Source organism: Arvicanthis niloticus, chromosome 18, assembly GCF_011762505.2.
Source record: "Arvicanthis niloticus isolate mArvNil1 chromosome 18, mArvNil1.pat.X, whole genome shotgun sequence".
In the NCBI taxonomy this organism is placed as follows: domain Eukaryota; kingdom Metazoa; phylum Chordata; class Mammalia; order Rodentia; family Muridae; genus Arvicanthis; species Arvicanthis niloticus.
Genome location: NC_047675.1, coordinates 22,723,826 through 22,738,838, shown reverse-complemented (window position 1 = coordinate 22,738,838; position 15,013 = coordinate 22,723,826). Strand labels below are relative to the sequence as shown.

The 15,013-nt window shown below is 44.5% G+C and overlaps 1 protein-coding gene across 3 annotated transcripts in view; it reads left to right on the top strand.

Moving 5' to 3' along the window:
• The first annotated feature begins 4,044 nt into the window (after positions 1-4,044).
• Csnk2a2 (casein kinase 2 alpha 2) overlaps positions 4,045-15,013 on the top strand; it is a 39,802-nt gene continuing 28,833 nt past the window's right edge. For all 3 annotated transcript variants that reach the window (XM_034522555.2, XM_034522553.2, XM_034522554.2), the window contains exons 1-2: positions 4,045-4,202; positions 4,857-4,968. In XM_034522555.2, the coding sequence (XP_034378446.1) occupies positions 4,099-4,202; positions 4,857-4,968 (216 nt within the window). In that variant the 5' untranslated portion in view covers positions 4,045-4,098. The remainder of the gene's footprint in view (positions 4,203-4,856; positions 4,969-15,013) is intronic.

Sequence of the window (15,013 nt, the reverse complement as noted above, 5' to 3'; positions counted from 1 at the left end):
TAGTGTTTGGATAGCACTGGAGTCTAGAAAAGATGTCGGTGATGAAGCACTGGATGGTCTGAGTCCAGGCATCTTCTTGCATCCTCTTTCCTGTGACTCTGATCACACTCACTTGTAAATGGCACACACAGTAAAGAAAAGTCAATACTGGGCTCTCCCTATCCTTCCACCTACTTGTGCAGAAGTACCTGCTTGGTCTTTAACAAATCCAAGCCAGATTCCTTCAGCTAGACTGCCAGGGTACCATCTCATGTCAACTGTTGCCAAGCTGGCCATATAAAGAAAAGGGAAAAAAAAAACAAAACAGTGGGTCATTGCCAATACTGTGAGACACCCGTCATCCTACTTTGCAACAAGCCATCAAAACACCTTCCATTTGGCTGGGGGAGGGCTGGCTACAGGTTTCAGGGCTGAGCCAATGGAGTGTCAGCCAAGTCCAGAGCATGTTGCGCCAGAGCCATGTGTGGGAGAATCCCCAGGCAGCCACAGGTGTGGGATCCGGTTATGAGACAAGGGTGTGGGCTAGGTGGTGAAGGATGAGAGGCAAGAACAGGGAGTATGGGTGGGGCCAGAGGTGGGCCAGGGTGGAGGAGGCAAAGAATGGGGCTCTGCCAGGGCTTGGACATAGTCCTCAGATCAATGGCAGTGACTTAGAATCCTCTAGAGGCAGTAGTCTCCTTTGAGAATCTGACACATGCAGAGGAAAAAGAGCGTGCATGCTCAAACTAGCTACAATTTCTGCACAGTCTCTGGAGCTTTCTAGAACTAAGAAAACCTATCCAAGGGTTAGGATTATGACTTGCTGGTCTAGACAAGTTAATAGAACATTTTGGGGCGGGGGGGGGGGAGAAATAAAACTTAGAGCGGCACTAAGATCTTAAGAATATGTTTAAAAGGATTCTGAGTGGGGCTGGGGTGTTTGAAATCAAGATCAAGGTCTATATGTTCTCAAGTGCTTTATTTTCTGTTTTGTTTTGTTTTTGTTTTTCGAGACAGGGTTTCTCTGTGTAGCTCTGGCTGTCCTGGAACTCACTCTGTAGACCAGGCTGCCCTCGAACTCAGAAATCCGCCTGCTTCTGCCTCCCAAGTGCTGGGATTAAAGGCACGTGCCACTACTGCCCGGCAGCACTTGAAATTCATAAAACCAAAGGGCTTTTCTTGTTTAACCCCAATACAAAGTTCATGTGCTTCAATTTAACATTAAACCATTAGTATTATATAATATACACCCGTATTAAAATTACCCCAGTGAGTGTCCTATTAGCTGTATTCTTATCCCTCTATCACACACGGGGGGGGGGGGGGGAAGGGAGAGAAAAGGAGCCTGCTTTTGCTTTCTTGTTGCCTTGTTTTTGAAATAGGGTCTATATAACCCACGTTGGCCTGAAACACATTACAGAACCTAAACTATGGTCCTGCCTTAGCCTCCCAACTGCTAGGATAACAGTCTTGCACTACCCCACCTAGCTTCATCCACTTATTTATTTTGGATATTCTTTCTTTGCTGATTTTGAATAATAAGGGCAGTGGAAACAGTGTGTCTGCCTTTCCAGGCTTCTGAGCAATAAAATGCGTATGGTTTATTTTATTTTTGATTTTGGACAGGTCTCACTCCATAGTCCAGATAGACGGGCGTCAGTCAAACTCATGCTGGTCTCCCTGTCTTACCCTCCCAAGCCCCAGGGTTACTGAAATGCACCTCCACACCTGACTGCATCCCCCACCCAAAAAGAGTAAACGAACAAAAACAAGATCTTACTGTGTAGCTCAGGCTGGCTTTGAACCCACAGTCTACTCCTCAGGTAGGATTACAGTGTGCGCCTCTATGGTGGCTCTCAGTCTCTTTTAATCTAGAGCTGCACCTCAAGGTTTCCTCTTGCTGTCTGTTACACTGCTGGTTTTTTTAGCAGTGTGGATTAGATGTTTTGCTGAACTGCCCCTCAGTTTGGCTGTGTCTGGTTGGATACAGGTTGAACTTTTTTGACAGTACTATTATGAGTGGTGTGTCCTTTCTCCTTGTATCATGGGGGGCAGGGTGGGGAGGTGTCAGTTGGTCCATGAATAATATGACCTTCAGGGTCCCCTTTGTAACCAGCAGGGTATCTGTGGGGCAATCGTACCATGTTGACTGAAGGCCTCCAGCATGGCAGACACTGAGTGACCCAGCCCCAGCCATGCCTTCACAGTGTTTTCACAGGAAGGGGACAGATGGCAAACCAGGCGAGAACTCATGTCAAGCTGCAGTTTTGAGAAAGGTATGGACGGGGCTGGAGAGATGGCTCAGTGGTTAAAAGCACTGCTTGTTCTTCCAGAGGTCCTGAGTTCAATTCCCATTAACCACATGGTGGCTCACAACCATCCGTAATGAGATCTGGTGCCCTCTTCTGGTGTGTCTGAAGACAGCTACAGTGTACTTGTCATATTCATATATATATTAAATAAAATATTGAAAGAAAGAGAGAAAGAAAGGCATGGATGAGTCACTGAGAGAAGTATGAACTTCAGAGAAAGTGGCCTTTAAGGTGAGATTTGTAAAGGAAAGCCAGTCATTGCTGGGGTGGCTGAGGTACCCCCTGGCCAAGCTCAGGGAGAAGGAACTGAAAGATGGACATGTACTGCTCTGAGGGAAGGAAAGGTAGAGTTTAAGAGCAGCGTGAACACGTAGTATTTTAATGTCAAGCAGTCCCAATGTACGCAGTTTAAGTCTCCGCACAGCTCTGTACAGTAGGTGCTGGGTTGATGCTACAAAGTGTGAAACACAGAGACGTCGGGGCATCGGCTCAGATCTGCATCACTTGTAAGCTACAGAACGGGGACTTGAACCTAAATACTTAGGTAGATGAAGAAAGAGGGAACATCTAGAACACAGTGGGGAGGAGCGGAGGAGTTTAGAGTCAGAGCAACCTGGGCTGGGAGAGGAGACCCTTGTTGATACAGAATATGGACAGGAAAACCAGATAGCCAGGGACCCCAGGAGATCACAGAAGACTGTTCAAGGCTTGTATGCTCACCTCGTCCTTAGTCAGACCCAACCCCTAGCCTTTCCTTACTGCCCAGCTCTCCTTCCTCCCAAACAAAAAAAAAAATAGATGTTTACAGTCTCAAAATATGATCCACAAATTACCTGTTCAATACAAAGGGGGGGGGAAGCCAGCAACTTTATGGGGAAACTACCTGGTGGACTCTGGTTTAACCAAGTGGCCCAAAAGATAACTCAGTGGGCTCTCAGGGAGGAATCTGAACGGGGAAATGGGAGAACAGGGCAGGTCTAGAACTAGACTGGTTCTCCATGGAGGTTCTCCTTCTTGGGGTTGAGGAAGGGAATCTGTGAATGACAGGGTGGGGTCCAGAGGGGGAAGAAAAGAAGTGAGGAGGGGGGGGCAGTTTGATGTGAGGGTTCTTGGGTTTAAAAGAAAGTCAGCTCAGGAACAGTTTGGGAGGTCGTGGTGGGTGCACACGAGGTGACTGGATTGTGGGGCTATGTTAAAAGCGGCGCCAGTCGAGGGCAAAGGCTCCTGGGGGGTGGTTTGCAAGTGGGCAAGCAGACGACCACACTGCTTGGCGGGTGGCGAGATCGCTGAGGGGGCGGGCGCCGGCTATAGTCCCCCCGCACTATTGGGGGCGCTGTGGGCCGGGGCGGGCCGGGGCTGGGCGGCGGCCGCTCCTGGCGAGTGCGGCCCCTTTTCCGGGTTTCCTCCGCCTCCTCCTCCTCCCTCTTCGCCGCTGCCGCCGCCGCCGCCGCTGCCCCTCTCCCGGCCGGTGGCTGCCGCTGCCGCTGCCGCTGCCGCCACCACCGCCTCTGGGGGCCGCGAGCCGAGCGGAGGCCGCCGCGGAGCACGAGCCCCGCCGTCCCGCCGGCTGCCGAAGGCCCCGGGCCGGCTCGGCCGGCGCCTTCCGCGCCCCCGACCCCAGCGTCCGTCCGCCCGCCCCCGCGGGCCCGGCCTGGCGCGGACGCCCGCCGCCGCCGCCGCCGCCGCGCTCCTCCTCCTGCTTGGGCGGCCCGCGGCCCGCTGCTTCCCGCGCCTGCCGCCCCGCGCCCCGCGCCGCGCCGCCGCCGCCGCCCTCGGCGCCCCGCGGCGCCCCCTGGTCCCGCCCGCCATGCCCGGCCCGGCCGCGGGCAGTCGGGCCCGGGTCTACGCCGAGGTGAACAGCCTGAGGAGCCGCGAGTACTGGGACTACGAAGCCCACGTCCCGAGCTGGGGGTAAAGCCGCCGCCGGCCGCCCCCCGCGCGAACCGCACCCGGACGGCCGCTCGGCCTCGGGGCTGGCAGGGAGGCCGGGCCCCGGCCGCACGTGTCCCCGGCCTCTCCTGTCCGCCCTGCCCCGGTCCCCGGCTCAGCAGCCGGTGGGGAGAAGCGTGGGGTCAGGGGTGGGGGCGGCCCTTCCTCCTCACACTTTGGGCTTCCTACGGGCTGGGAAATCCATGGCTGTCCTCTTGAGCTGTTAAAATCCGTACCATTTTACTTTCTGAAATGAGGCTGGGTGGGAGGAACATTTTGAACATGGGCAGATTCTCTAAAGCAGGCAGTGGCCCCCTGGAGGGTGTGAAATGGGAGGCAGGTGCTGTGGAGCCCCGGGCAGAGGGGAGATGCTTTGCTCAGTCCCCTTAACGTGGCTCATAAGGCCTCAGAGCTGTCCCTTCTCCCCCATGTTTAAAGTCAGTTAGGTTAGGAGCTCTGCAGATTGAAGGGAGCCAAGTTTCTATGTGCCTTTCATTTAGAGAATGAGTTGAGGTGTGATGTTAGGAATACTTCCAAGTGCTTGATTAGTTGGAGTTGGTGGATGGATGTATAGTGGACACAGGCTTGCTTAATCCCAAATCCTGGGCATTTATGTATATCTCTTGCCTTTCACAGTAATCAAGATGATTACCAACTGGTTCGAAAACTTGGTCGGGGCAAGTATAGTGAAGTATTTGAGGCCATTAACATCACCAACAATGAGAGGGTGGTTGTAAAAATTCTCAAGGTGAGTGTCCTACAGTGGCGTGTAACCTTTTCCCCCACAGGGCAAAAGGACCAGCTATTCCAGAATAAACAATTGGAGCTCTTAGGTGTCTCCTGCAGCACTCCTACCATGTTTTTCCTGTGAACTTTTGAGAAAATGTGCAGCCTGGTCTTAACTCTGAGTTTGGTAGGTCAGGAACATTGAAAGTGTAAATTCTAAACTTCTCAAACAAAGCTTGCTTGCAAGACAGGCTGTATCTGATACAGAATAAAAGGGTATTTGCGTTTGCATGGAGAATCTGTCTGCGTAGGTAGGGCTCCTACATCGTTGTGCTCTATGCTCCTAGTTACTCCAGAAAGTAAGTTGTACAAAAAACCCAAAACAAAACTCGAGTCTGCTCAGAGGTAAGTTTAAAGCCAGAAATGCAGGACAACTCCCCGAGTTGATATTTTCATTTCATTTAGCAGTAAAGTTTCAGGTGGGCTGGATATAGCAAGCCAGCCTCTGAAAGAGATTTAGGGCAATAGAAGAACACATTCTAGCCCCTGAAATACTAACTGGAACAAAACTGTCTCTGTGGCAAGACTAGCCCTCTCGATTTGATGATGATAGGGCTTTTGTTATCACTCAAATGAAGACATGATCTTAATGAGCATGAAGAGTCAGCCAAGTTTCTGTACAGGTGATTGAAGATTAAATAGTGCTTTGTAGGTTGTACAAGAAAGTGATCCTTAGGACCTGAGCAGTTCTTCATGGTTGTCAGGTCATTTAATGCATATGCATGTCACCTTAGGACCTGAGCAGTTCTTCATGGTTGTCTGGTCATTTAATGCATATGCATGTCACCTTAGGATCTGGGCAGTTCTTCCTGTTGTCAGATCACTTAATATGTATGTGTGTCACTAGTGAAAGACAACTCTGGAGAGTGGTAATATTTCACCTGATTTTCACAGTGCCCACTGAACAAAAAGGTGGGATTGAAAAGCGTGTGCCTTAGGGGAGTCCCCATTTAGTTGTAGTGTAGATTTTAGCATTTCAAAAAAATGGCTGCTGCTAATCTACCATCCTAGCCTAGTGATAAAGGAGCAGCATTGTTGCAGAGACAGATGGGCGATGCTATGGCTGCTGCCCAAGACACTGGGGTGAGAAGTAAGGAATGATGGCGAGGTAGGAAGCTTGGCCCCACTAAGTATGAGTTTTACAGGAGGTCTATAGTTATGGGAGGGGTGTGTTTTAAGCAGACAAATGTTTTCTTCAGGGAACTTGCTGGAGGAAACCATACAGTTTCATTACTTACATAAACGAGTTTTGAATGGCAGTTACTTCAGACATTTTCATGTTAAGGACTAAGCAGGCAGGTGTAGTTAGGAACATCCGGGTTTGGTTGCGGTGCATGTGCAGGATTGACTTTGCCGAGTCTAAAGCAGTTTCAGGGGAATGTCTAAATGTCTGTGTAATCACATTTCTGGACTAAGTGCCATTTCCTATGGAAGGGAACAGTGCTCAGGTGTGTGTATGAGTCCCAATGTACTTAGGGAAGCTTAGTATTATTAATTGTTAATTAATTATAATTAATTGTTCTTGTGAAGAACTTCAGAGGTTAGTTGCTTGATAGTTTTTCCTCTGCTCTAAAGAGCCTTTGTGTGTTTACCACATCCAGTATGGAAGCTGCTTCAAATTACTTTTACAAATAGCAGACCTAGGCTAGAAATGTACCTGACATCATCACACTGTTGAAATGACCCTTCACCAGAACTCTTCTTTCCTATTTCTTCATGCCTCTGAGTGTGTTCATTTCAGCACTGGACTGTAGGATCTTAGCATTGAACACAAAGTAAGTTTGAGGGTTCAAGCGTGAGATTCGGGAGACCCCCTTGATGCTCTAGTTCATACGCTGTTTGGTTTTTCTCAGAGGACAGTCTGAACCACCTTGCCTTCCTGTGTCAAAGCCCTATGGCATTTCTGTGTAGGTTTTATTTATATTTGAAGGATAGAGTAAGAAACCACTAATTAATATTGTGGTTTTTATAATGGATTCAAAGTATTTTTCAAAAAGAACAGAGACTTTATCCAAAGTTATGCTTATTACTCAAATAAGTTGAAGTTATGACTAAACCTACTATCGTGATGTTTTCTCAGAGGAAATGAAGACCTTAGCAGTGCCAGCTGCTCAGTTTGGGGCAGTCTGGGAAAGGTTTGTTTTTCACATAAGTCTGCAGTATTTAACTTGCAGAAGGGACTGGGTGTACGTGTGGTGACTGAGACACAAGGTGCAGGCACTCAGTGACTCTTCATATCAGTCTTTATCATTTTGCCACAATTGGGTATGTGCATACTGATGGAAGACTTTTATTTCGTTTAACTTGCATGTAAGATTTCTAAGTATTTCATTTGTCAAGTTGTGTTAAGGCTATTAGAGAGCTTTAATGTGTCTTTGTGAAAAGGTGAGCATGTGTGCAGGTCTGAGGTTAAATTTTAAAACTTTGTAATGAATAGAAGTCATGTCTTTTATTCTTTTGGAGGGGTTGTCAGAAAATGCATTACCAAGAAAGGGAAATGCTTTTTTGTTTGTTTATTTTTATTTTTCGAGACAGGGTTTTTCTGTGTAGCCCTGGCTGTCCTGGAACTCACTCTGTAGACCAGGCTGGCCTCAAACTCAGAAATCGCCTGCCTCTGCCTCCCAAGTGCTGGGATTAAAGGCATGCTTTTTTTTTTAAAAAGGGTTTATTTATGCAACAAAGTAGAAGCCCACTTCAGTGTCAAAAGTTTCATCTTGTCTGTAAGCTGTCAATTCTTTAGTTCTTCTGTAGTACTTAGAAAGCTCTTCCCAGGAGTACATAAAAGCATTCATGAACATGGCCTGTGTGCACTCCTGGGTCCTTGAGAGCTTTCAGTTAAACTGCTGTTCCTGAGTAAATGTCAAGAGCAATACTGTTTTATAAAAAACAGCCAGTGCCGCAGTGGCTTAGACACTCTCATATAAGGCTCCTGTTAACAGCATTATTTTATATTAGAAACAGACTGCCTGACTGTTGCTTTCCTCTGTCAAAATTCTTGATTAAGGCAATAGTGGTATTTAAATTTGTCTTAACATGTCTTATATATTTGTAGGGTTGTTTTGTTTTGTTTATTGGTAGGACTGGGGTGGTTGCTCACTGGTAGAGCACTAGCTAGCAAGCTCAAGGGCCTGGGTCTAGTCCTTAACCTTTTAGGTTATTAAAAGGAAGATTGGGGCCAGGCAGTGATGGCGCATGCCTTTAATCCCAGCACTTGGGAGGCAGAGGCAGGTGGATTTCTGAGTTCGAGGCCAGCCTGGTCTACAGAGTGAGTTCCAGGACAGCCAAGGCTATACAGAGAAACCCTGTCTAAAATTTAAAAAAAAGAAAAAAAAGGTTTAACTTTTTTGTGAATTCTAATTTTAGCAAATGTTTCATAGTATATGAGTACTTATTTAAAAAGTATTGGCGTATTAGTAACATAAAGTATTAGACATTGTGTGTAAACTGTCCAGAGTTGTTTGTAACATTGACATTATAGGGACATACGTAGAGAGTTGAGCAGAATCATAGAAGGTACTTGCTTAGAATCCATTAGAAGTACACCAAACTGATTTCCTTAGGATCACAGAGTGAGTGCAGGCATTGTGACTATGAGTCTGTGTGTCACAGAGGAAATGGAGACGTTAGATGGTTGACTTCTTGGTAATTCTGAATTGTCATGGAAGAGTAGAAGGGCACTCACTGGAAGTAAAAGGAAACTGTCTCAGTGGAGTTACTCTTCTAAAGGGAGTGATTTGGAAGTTGGGCCAGGTCCCACAGAAGCATGCTTGCTGCTTTGTCTGCTCTCGATTTCAGGTCTTGGTGGTGGTTTTATTGTGTTTGGTTTTTACCTTTTAAAATCTCTTTTTTGCTTTCTTTGGGGGTGGAGGGAGACACGTGGTTCATGTGTAGAGTCAGAAGATGGCTTGCAGGTGTTGTTTCTCTCCTTCCATACTGTAGTCCCAGGATTGAACTCAGGTCGCTGGCAGGCTGTGCTTTTGCCTGCTGAGACATCTTGTTGATTGACCACACACCAGTTTCTTTAGAACAATGGCTCTCAACCTTCTAGTGCTGTGACCCTTTAATACAGTCCCTCATGCTGTGGTAGCCTCCAGCTATAAAATTATTTTTATTGCTACTTTATAACTGTAATTTTGATACTGTTATGAATCAGAATGTAAATATATCTGTGTTTTCTTATGGTCTCAAGTGACCCTGCGAAAGGGTCATTTGACTCCCAGGTTGAGAACCAGCTTTAGTCCCTTTTGACCTATATAGTTTCTCCAAGTCTCACAACAATTACTCACCAGATTTTGGGGTATATAGTTTAATCCCTTTAATACACTAGAGAAAATCTGAGAGTGAATCATGTGTGAACAGTACACAGTGATAGAGAGTGCCTGTCCTTGTGTGTGGCTCAGGCTTCATGTGGTATGTGCAACCTAGTTTATGGTTCTACTGTCAGCCATTCATAATCTAACTGTAGACTGTTAGCCATGTGAAAAGCAGGACCAAGGACTTGAGTTCTACATGGTTCATTATATCCTCTAGCTCTTTTTTTTTTTCTCATCATTAAAATAAGATTATATGATATAAAGGTAGAAGGGTATGTAGCTGGTATTATTGTCATAATTTCTAGTGTTTTGGTTTTTTTTTTTCCAGAGTATGCCCAAAGAATAAACAGCCTGAAATTTAGATGTCAGGTCCAATACTTAGCTCTATGACATTAGATGTTTTGGGTAAACTGTAGGAAGAGAATTTACCTCAGAAGATTGAATGTGTCTAATAAGCTTGGTGCTGAGAGAGCAATATGATACAGTAATAACAGTGTTACAGTTGAACTAATTGAACAATTTTAAAAGCAAAGCCAGTAGTCAAAGGGGTTGTAGCATTAACTTGGTGAGATTTAAAGATTCTGCTGTGTGTTTTGAACCCCCCCTTTATTATGTATATTTAATATAGCATAAAATTGAACCATCGTAACCATTTTTTGAGCGTGCAGTTTGTAGCATTAAATGAACTCATAATGCTGTTAGGACCATTACAACAATCTATCTGCATAGCTCTTTTTATCTTGTAAAAGTAAAACTATGCCCATTAAATGATGGCTCCCCAATCTATCTTCACAGCTCCTAGCAACCACCATTTGTTGTTTGACTCTCAGAGATATCTCATAAATGAAATCATAAATCTGGCTTATGACTGGCATATTTGGTTTAACATGCTGCCTATATGCATATCATATGGTTTAGTTTTTGATAGGCATGCCTGTAATCTCAGCACTTCAGAAGCTGAGATAGAAGGAATTACCTTAAGTTCAAGGCAAACCTAGGTTTCAGTATAAGGCCCTGTTTCAAAAAAGAAATAATTTCCTTCCTTTTATAGGATAAGTAATGGACTTTTATCTGCCCGTTCATCAATGACTAACATGCCAATACTAATACTAATGCCAATACTACTTCCACATGGTCACTGTTGTGACCTGAGCTGCTTTGAACATGGGCATGCAAATGCCTCTTTGAGCCTTTGCCTTGCTGCTTTTGGGTATTTATTCAGAAGTGCAATTGGTGATTTATATGGTAATTTATCTCTCTATTTATATACAGATGACATCTCTGAGTTGCCCAGGCTGGTCTTGAACTGATGAATTGAGTGCTGGAATTATAGGCCAATGCCACCGTTCCTGACTACTTTGCTTCTTTTGAGAAAGTTTCCACAGTAGCTGATCCATCTTATAATGTCACACCAACAGTATGAGGATTCTTCTTTGTGTCCTCATCTTTTTTGAGACAAAGTCTCACTAGCTAGCCCAGGCTGGCCTTGAACTTGTAATTTCCCTTTATACCAGCCTCCCAACTGCTAGGATTACAAGTGTATGCCATCACTCTGGCTAATTCTTTCTTTTATTTTTTTAAATTAGTTTTCCTAATAGTATGTTGTTGTCATTGGGGTTTTATACTTCGCCTTTGTACATTTTTTTCTTGTTTGGTTTTGCTATTAATTCCCCTCAAGGAATTGGTAGTGTAATTAGAATGATAAGACTTGAAAGATTAGAGGAAAAGTTGCTGTGAATAACATTGGTTACCTCATATTTTTATGTAGGTCAAATGTTGTGGTTTTCAAAGATGTATGCAAATGAGGAAGTCCATGTCAGCCTGGCTAAGCCTGTTCTCCTCCATCGTTCTTCATTCCTGGCACCCATTGTTGATTATAGTTCTTCATCGAAAGGGATGGATGAAGCACCTTTGTTCAGCAGTCATAGGTTTGATAGTAGGATCAAAGTTTAAAAGTTGGTGGCTATATCATTATTGTCTGTCTTGAATTTATCAATCTAGTTGAACTTGGAAATAAATTTTAAAAGGGCTTGGCCTTTGATACTTTCTTTAATGGATTGAGGTTCTTATTCACATGCAGTTGGTAAGCAAAAGTTGGCAAGCTGAATTGCAGTGAATATTGTCATTAAACTCCACAGCACTGGCTCTAAAGAAGTGACACTCTGAGCTGAATAGGAAGGCGGTGGGCTTTGTCGACTTTTCTACAGCTAGCAGCTTATATTTTGTTGTAATTTTTTTTTTTTTTAAATCTGGGCCACTTTGAATAAGGGTCTCCAGATGGCCAGCGCTGCTCTGCACATGCAGAAAACCTTCTGAATAGACACTTTGCCTTTTTTTCTTTTCTGAGTGTACCTCTAAAACATTTTAAATGTTAAACAAGTTTTTGTCATTAAAACTTAATGTTTTTCTTTGCTTTAAATATTTTCTCAGCATACATGGTAGTAATACCTGATCCCATGCTCTGGGGGCTGTGGCAGCAGGGTGGCCAGTTAACTCTTGTGCTGCTTTATCTACTCTTAGTTTAAAAAAAAAATCAGTTTGGAGAACAGCTAATCTAATGCTGTTTGAAATGCTATTTGAATCTTTGAAACATCAGATAACCATCTGAATTAGATAAATGTCTGAGCCCTGGTAGCATGCTTGGTGGTCTCTAACTGGTGGCCAGTGGGACCGTGCTCTGTATATGAGAGTTGAAGCATCTGACTTTCTGTAAAACTTGTAAAGCTTTTAAAAGTGTCAGAAAGTGTCAGCAGTGCTTTCTGGTAAATCTTCTTGTCTTCATTGGTTGCATTTGTAGAATTAAAGGATCTCTTTTACTCTCCAAGCTCTTTAATAGTTGCCTTCTGGAATCTTCCTTAGGCTCAGAGCAATACACGGAGGCAGATGGAGCTGCTTGCTGCTTTGTGCTTTGGAGGGGTCTGCCTGGGCTGTAGGTCACTTTTTTTTTTTTTTTTTTTTTTTTTTTTTTTTTTTTTTTTTTTTTTTTGTGAGACTTCTTGGTATCTGGCAGCATCTAGGGACTCCAGCTGCTATGGACTCCACTGGACCATTTCAGAGTTGCCCAGCTGTTCCCAGTCTGGTCTGGGTAGTTTTGGGGCATCAGAATGTGCTTTAGCTGCACTGTAAGTTCTCTTTAGACATGGTGAAAACAGTCAGTCTTCCTGGGTTCCAGACACTGCACTCCTGTGTTGGCTGGCGAGCCAAGGAGCAACACAAGGCTGGAGAAAGCAGCAGTGACAGAGAAGCAGGGTGTGTGTTGCTGTCCCTGTGAATGGCTGCTGCCAGGCAGGAGGGCTTTTTGATTGAACACTGGCTATATCCTCAGTTTTTCTCCCACAAGTAGACACCCTACACACACACACACACCCCAACCACATTTATGTAGACAAGTATGTTTTCAGATGTGTATACATAAATATAGTTGCTTAACATGTTTTTATGACCTGTTTGAGAGTAAATCACAGTCATCCCTAAGTGTTTTAGTGTTTTCCTTAAAATGGTGATTTCTCACTTAGTTCTATAGTATCATGTTAAAAAATAAGAATTAACATTAACCCAGTACTGCTAGTCTGTGTTTTTTGTTTTGTTTTGTTTTGTTTTGTTTTTGTTTTTGTTTTTGTTTTTGTTTTTACACTTGCAAGTTCTTCACTCTTCACTGTAAGGAAAATCACAGCTCGTGAGTTACATTCGTTTTCTTTTTTAGATGAACCAGTCCATACCTTTCATGGCGTTGGCATATTTTAGACGTAGAAGCTACTTGCCATTTATGTTTCCTTCCCTAGCTGTTTTTAATTGGGTTTTATGGTGCTTGATTTCTCCCAAACATTGAGGTCTGTGCTTAGAGAGACCGAATAAGATTCCTAGAAGAGCTAGGAAGAGCACAGTAGCCAGATCTCTGCTGGGAGCCCTGGCAGCTGGCTTACAGGCACAGCTGTGTTTTCTCTCCAGGTGGACACTGTTGCAGATGATACTGTGCTCTCTCCAGTTTTTTTCTCCCCCTGCCTTGTGTATGTGGTGTGCAGGTGTCCTAGTAAGGCCAGAGGACAATGTTGTCCTGGTCTATCCTTCACATTACTCCCTGAAGACCCTGTATCATTAAACCTAGAGCTCACTGTTTATTCTGCTAGACTGGCCAACCAGCAAGCTACAGTCATGCCTACTTCTCCATAGGCACTGAGGGGTCTGCATGGAGGTCTTCATGCTTACATGGCTCTTATCCAATGAGCTGCTTGTCCGATAGCCCACCTTCCTGTTTCTGTTCAGAGGCGTGCTTCAGTGACTAACCGGCGTGTCATTTCTGAGCTTTAAAAAACTCATACACGTGTATGTGTGCGTGTGTGTGTGTGTTGTATGTGTGTTGAATGGAGAGAGCAGACACCATGCAGAGGTCAGAGGACAAATTGTGAGAGTGGGTCTTTCTGACCTTGTGGGTTCTAGGGATTGAATTCAGGTCAACATGCTTGATAGTAAGCACCCTTATTAAGCCATCTTGCCACCTTCCCAGCCCAAGGCTTTTTAGGTCTTGTTTTATCATTCATGAAAGTCTATGGGCATCTCTTTACCTTGCTTTTATAATAACAGTGCTTTAACAATAATGTAGTCCATTTCCTTAGCTCAGTCTCTCGCTTGACCCACTTGGGAGAAAAGTCCAAAGAAGAGGGTGCTAGCTGGGCAGTGGTGGCGCATGCCTTTAATCGCACCACTTGGGAGGCAGAGGCAGGTGGATTTCTGAGTTCCAGGAGAGCCAGGGCTACACAGAGAAACCCTGTCTGGAAAAAAACAAAAAAAAGAAGGTGTTCCTGGGCAACCGGTCAGGTTACCAGACCTGAGTCTTGCTTCTGTTAGCTGTGACCTTGGGTGGATGGCTTCTCTGCTGCTGACCCTCCTGCTTAGAGGCTTTATGGGGGTCAGTGGACTTCCTCCTCAGTCAGTAGGTGAAGGTGAGAGAGTTAGCATATACTGCATGCTCACTGATATGTCTGTTGTTGTCTTAGTTATAAATTATATTGATTATGACACATGTGCCTTTTCAAAACTGCTTTTATTTGTTAACTTCAGACAGGAAATGATACACATACTGGGAGTATTTCTAAGAAGAACTTTAATTTTCCATCTTGTAGGTTGGTGCCTTAGCGGTTAGCAGTCACTGCTGGATGAGAACAGCTTTTTCTCTCTAGGAATGAGATCCGTTGGGAGAGTTACTGGCTCTGAGCTGATTTGATTCTAAATAGTAAGGAGGTGGGAGTGGCAGTAGGAAATGGGAGCCCACAGCTTGGAAACACGTTTGTAACTGATGTCAGTGGATGGTTCTTGCCCCTAAGACACAAATACATATAACTCATGGAAGAGCAGGTGTCTGGTCATTTTCTTTCAGTTTTTTCCATTTGTCCATGGTCTACAGATGTTCAGAGCTGTAACACATTTGGCAGTAATCAGTGAACATGCATTTATTTTCAAAATACTACATGAATGTTAAAGTTTGCTAAATGCCCTAGATGTAACTACTTAAAGAGATTGCCACATAAGCTATAAACTAAAATGTTTAACCTAAAAGATTACCATGGGTAAGCTTACTTTCTCTCTTCTAATTTAAGCATATTCTTTAACACAACACAATATACAGCAAACAATCCATGCTGTTGCCTTAACATTGATTAAAGTTGTGTTTATTATGCTAACTTCAAAAGGAGTCTC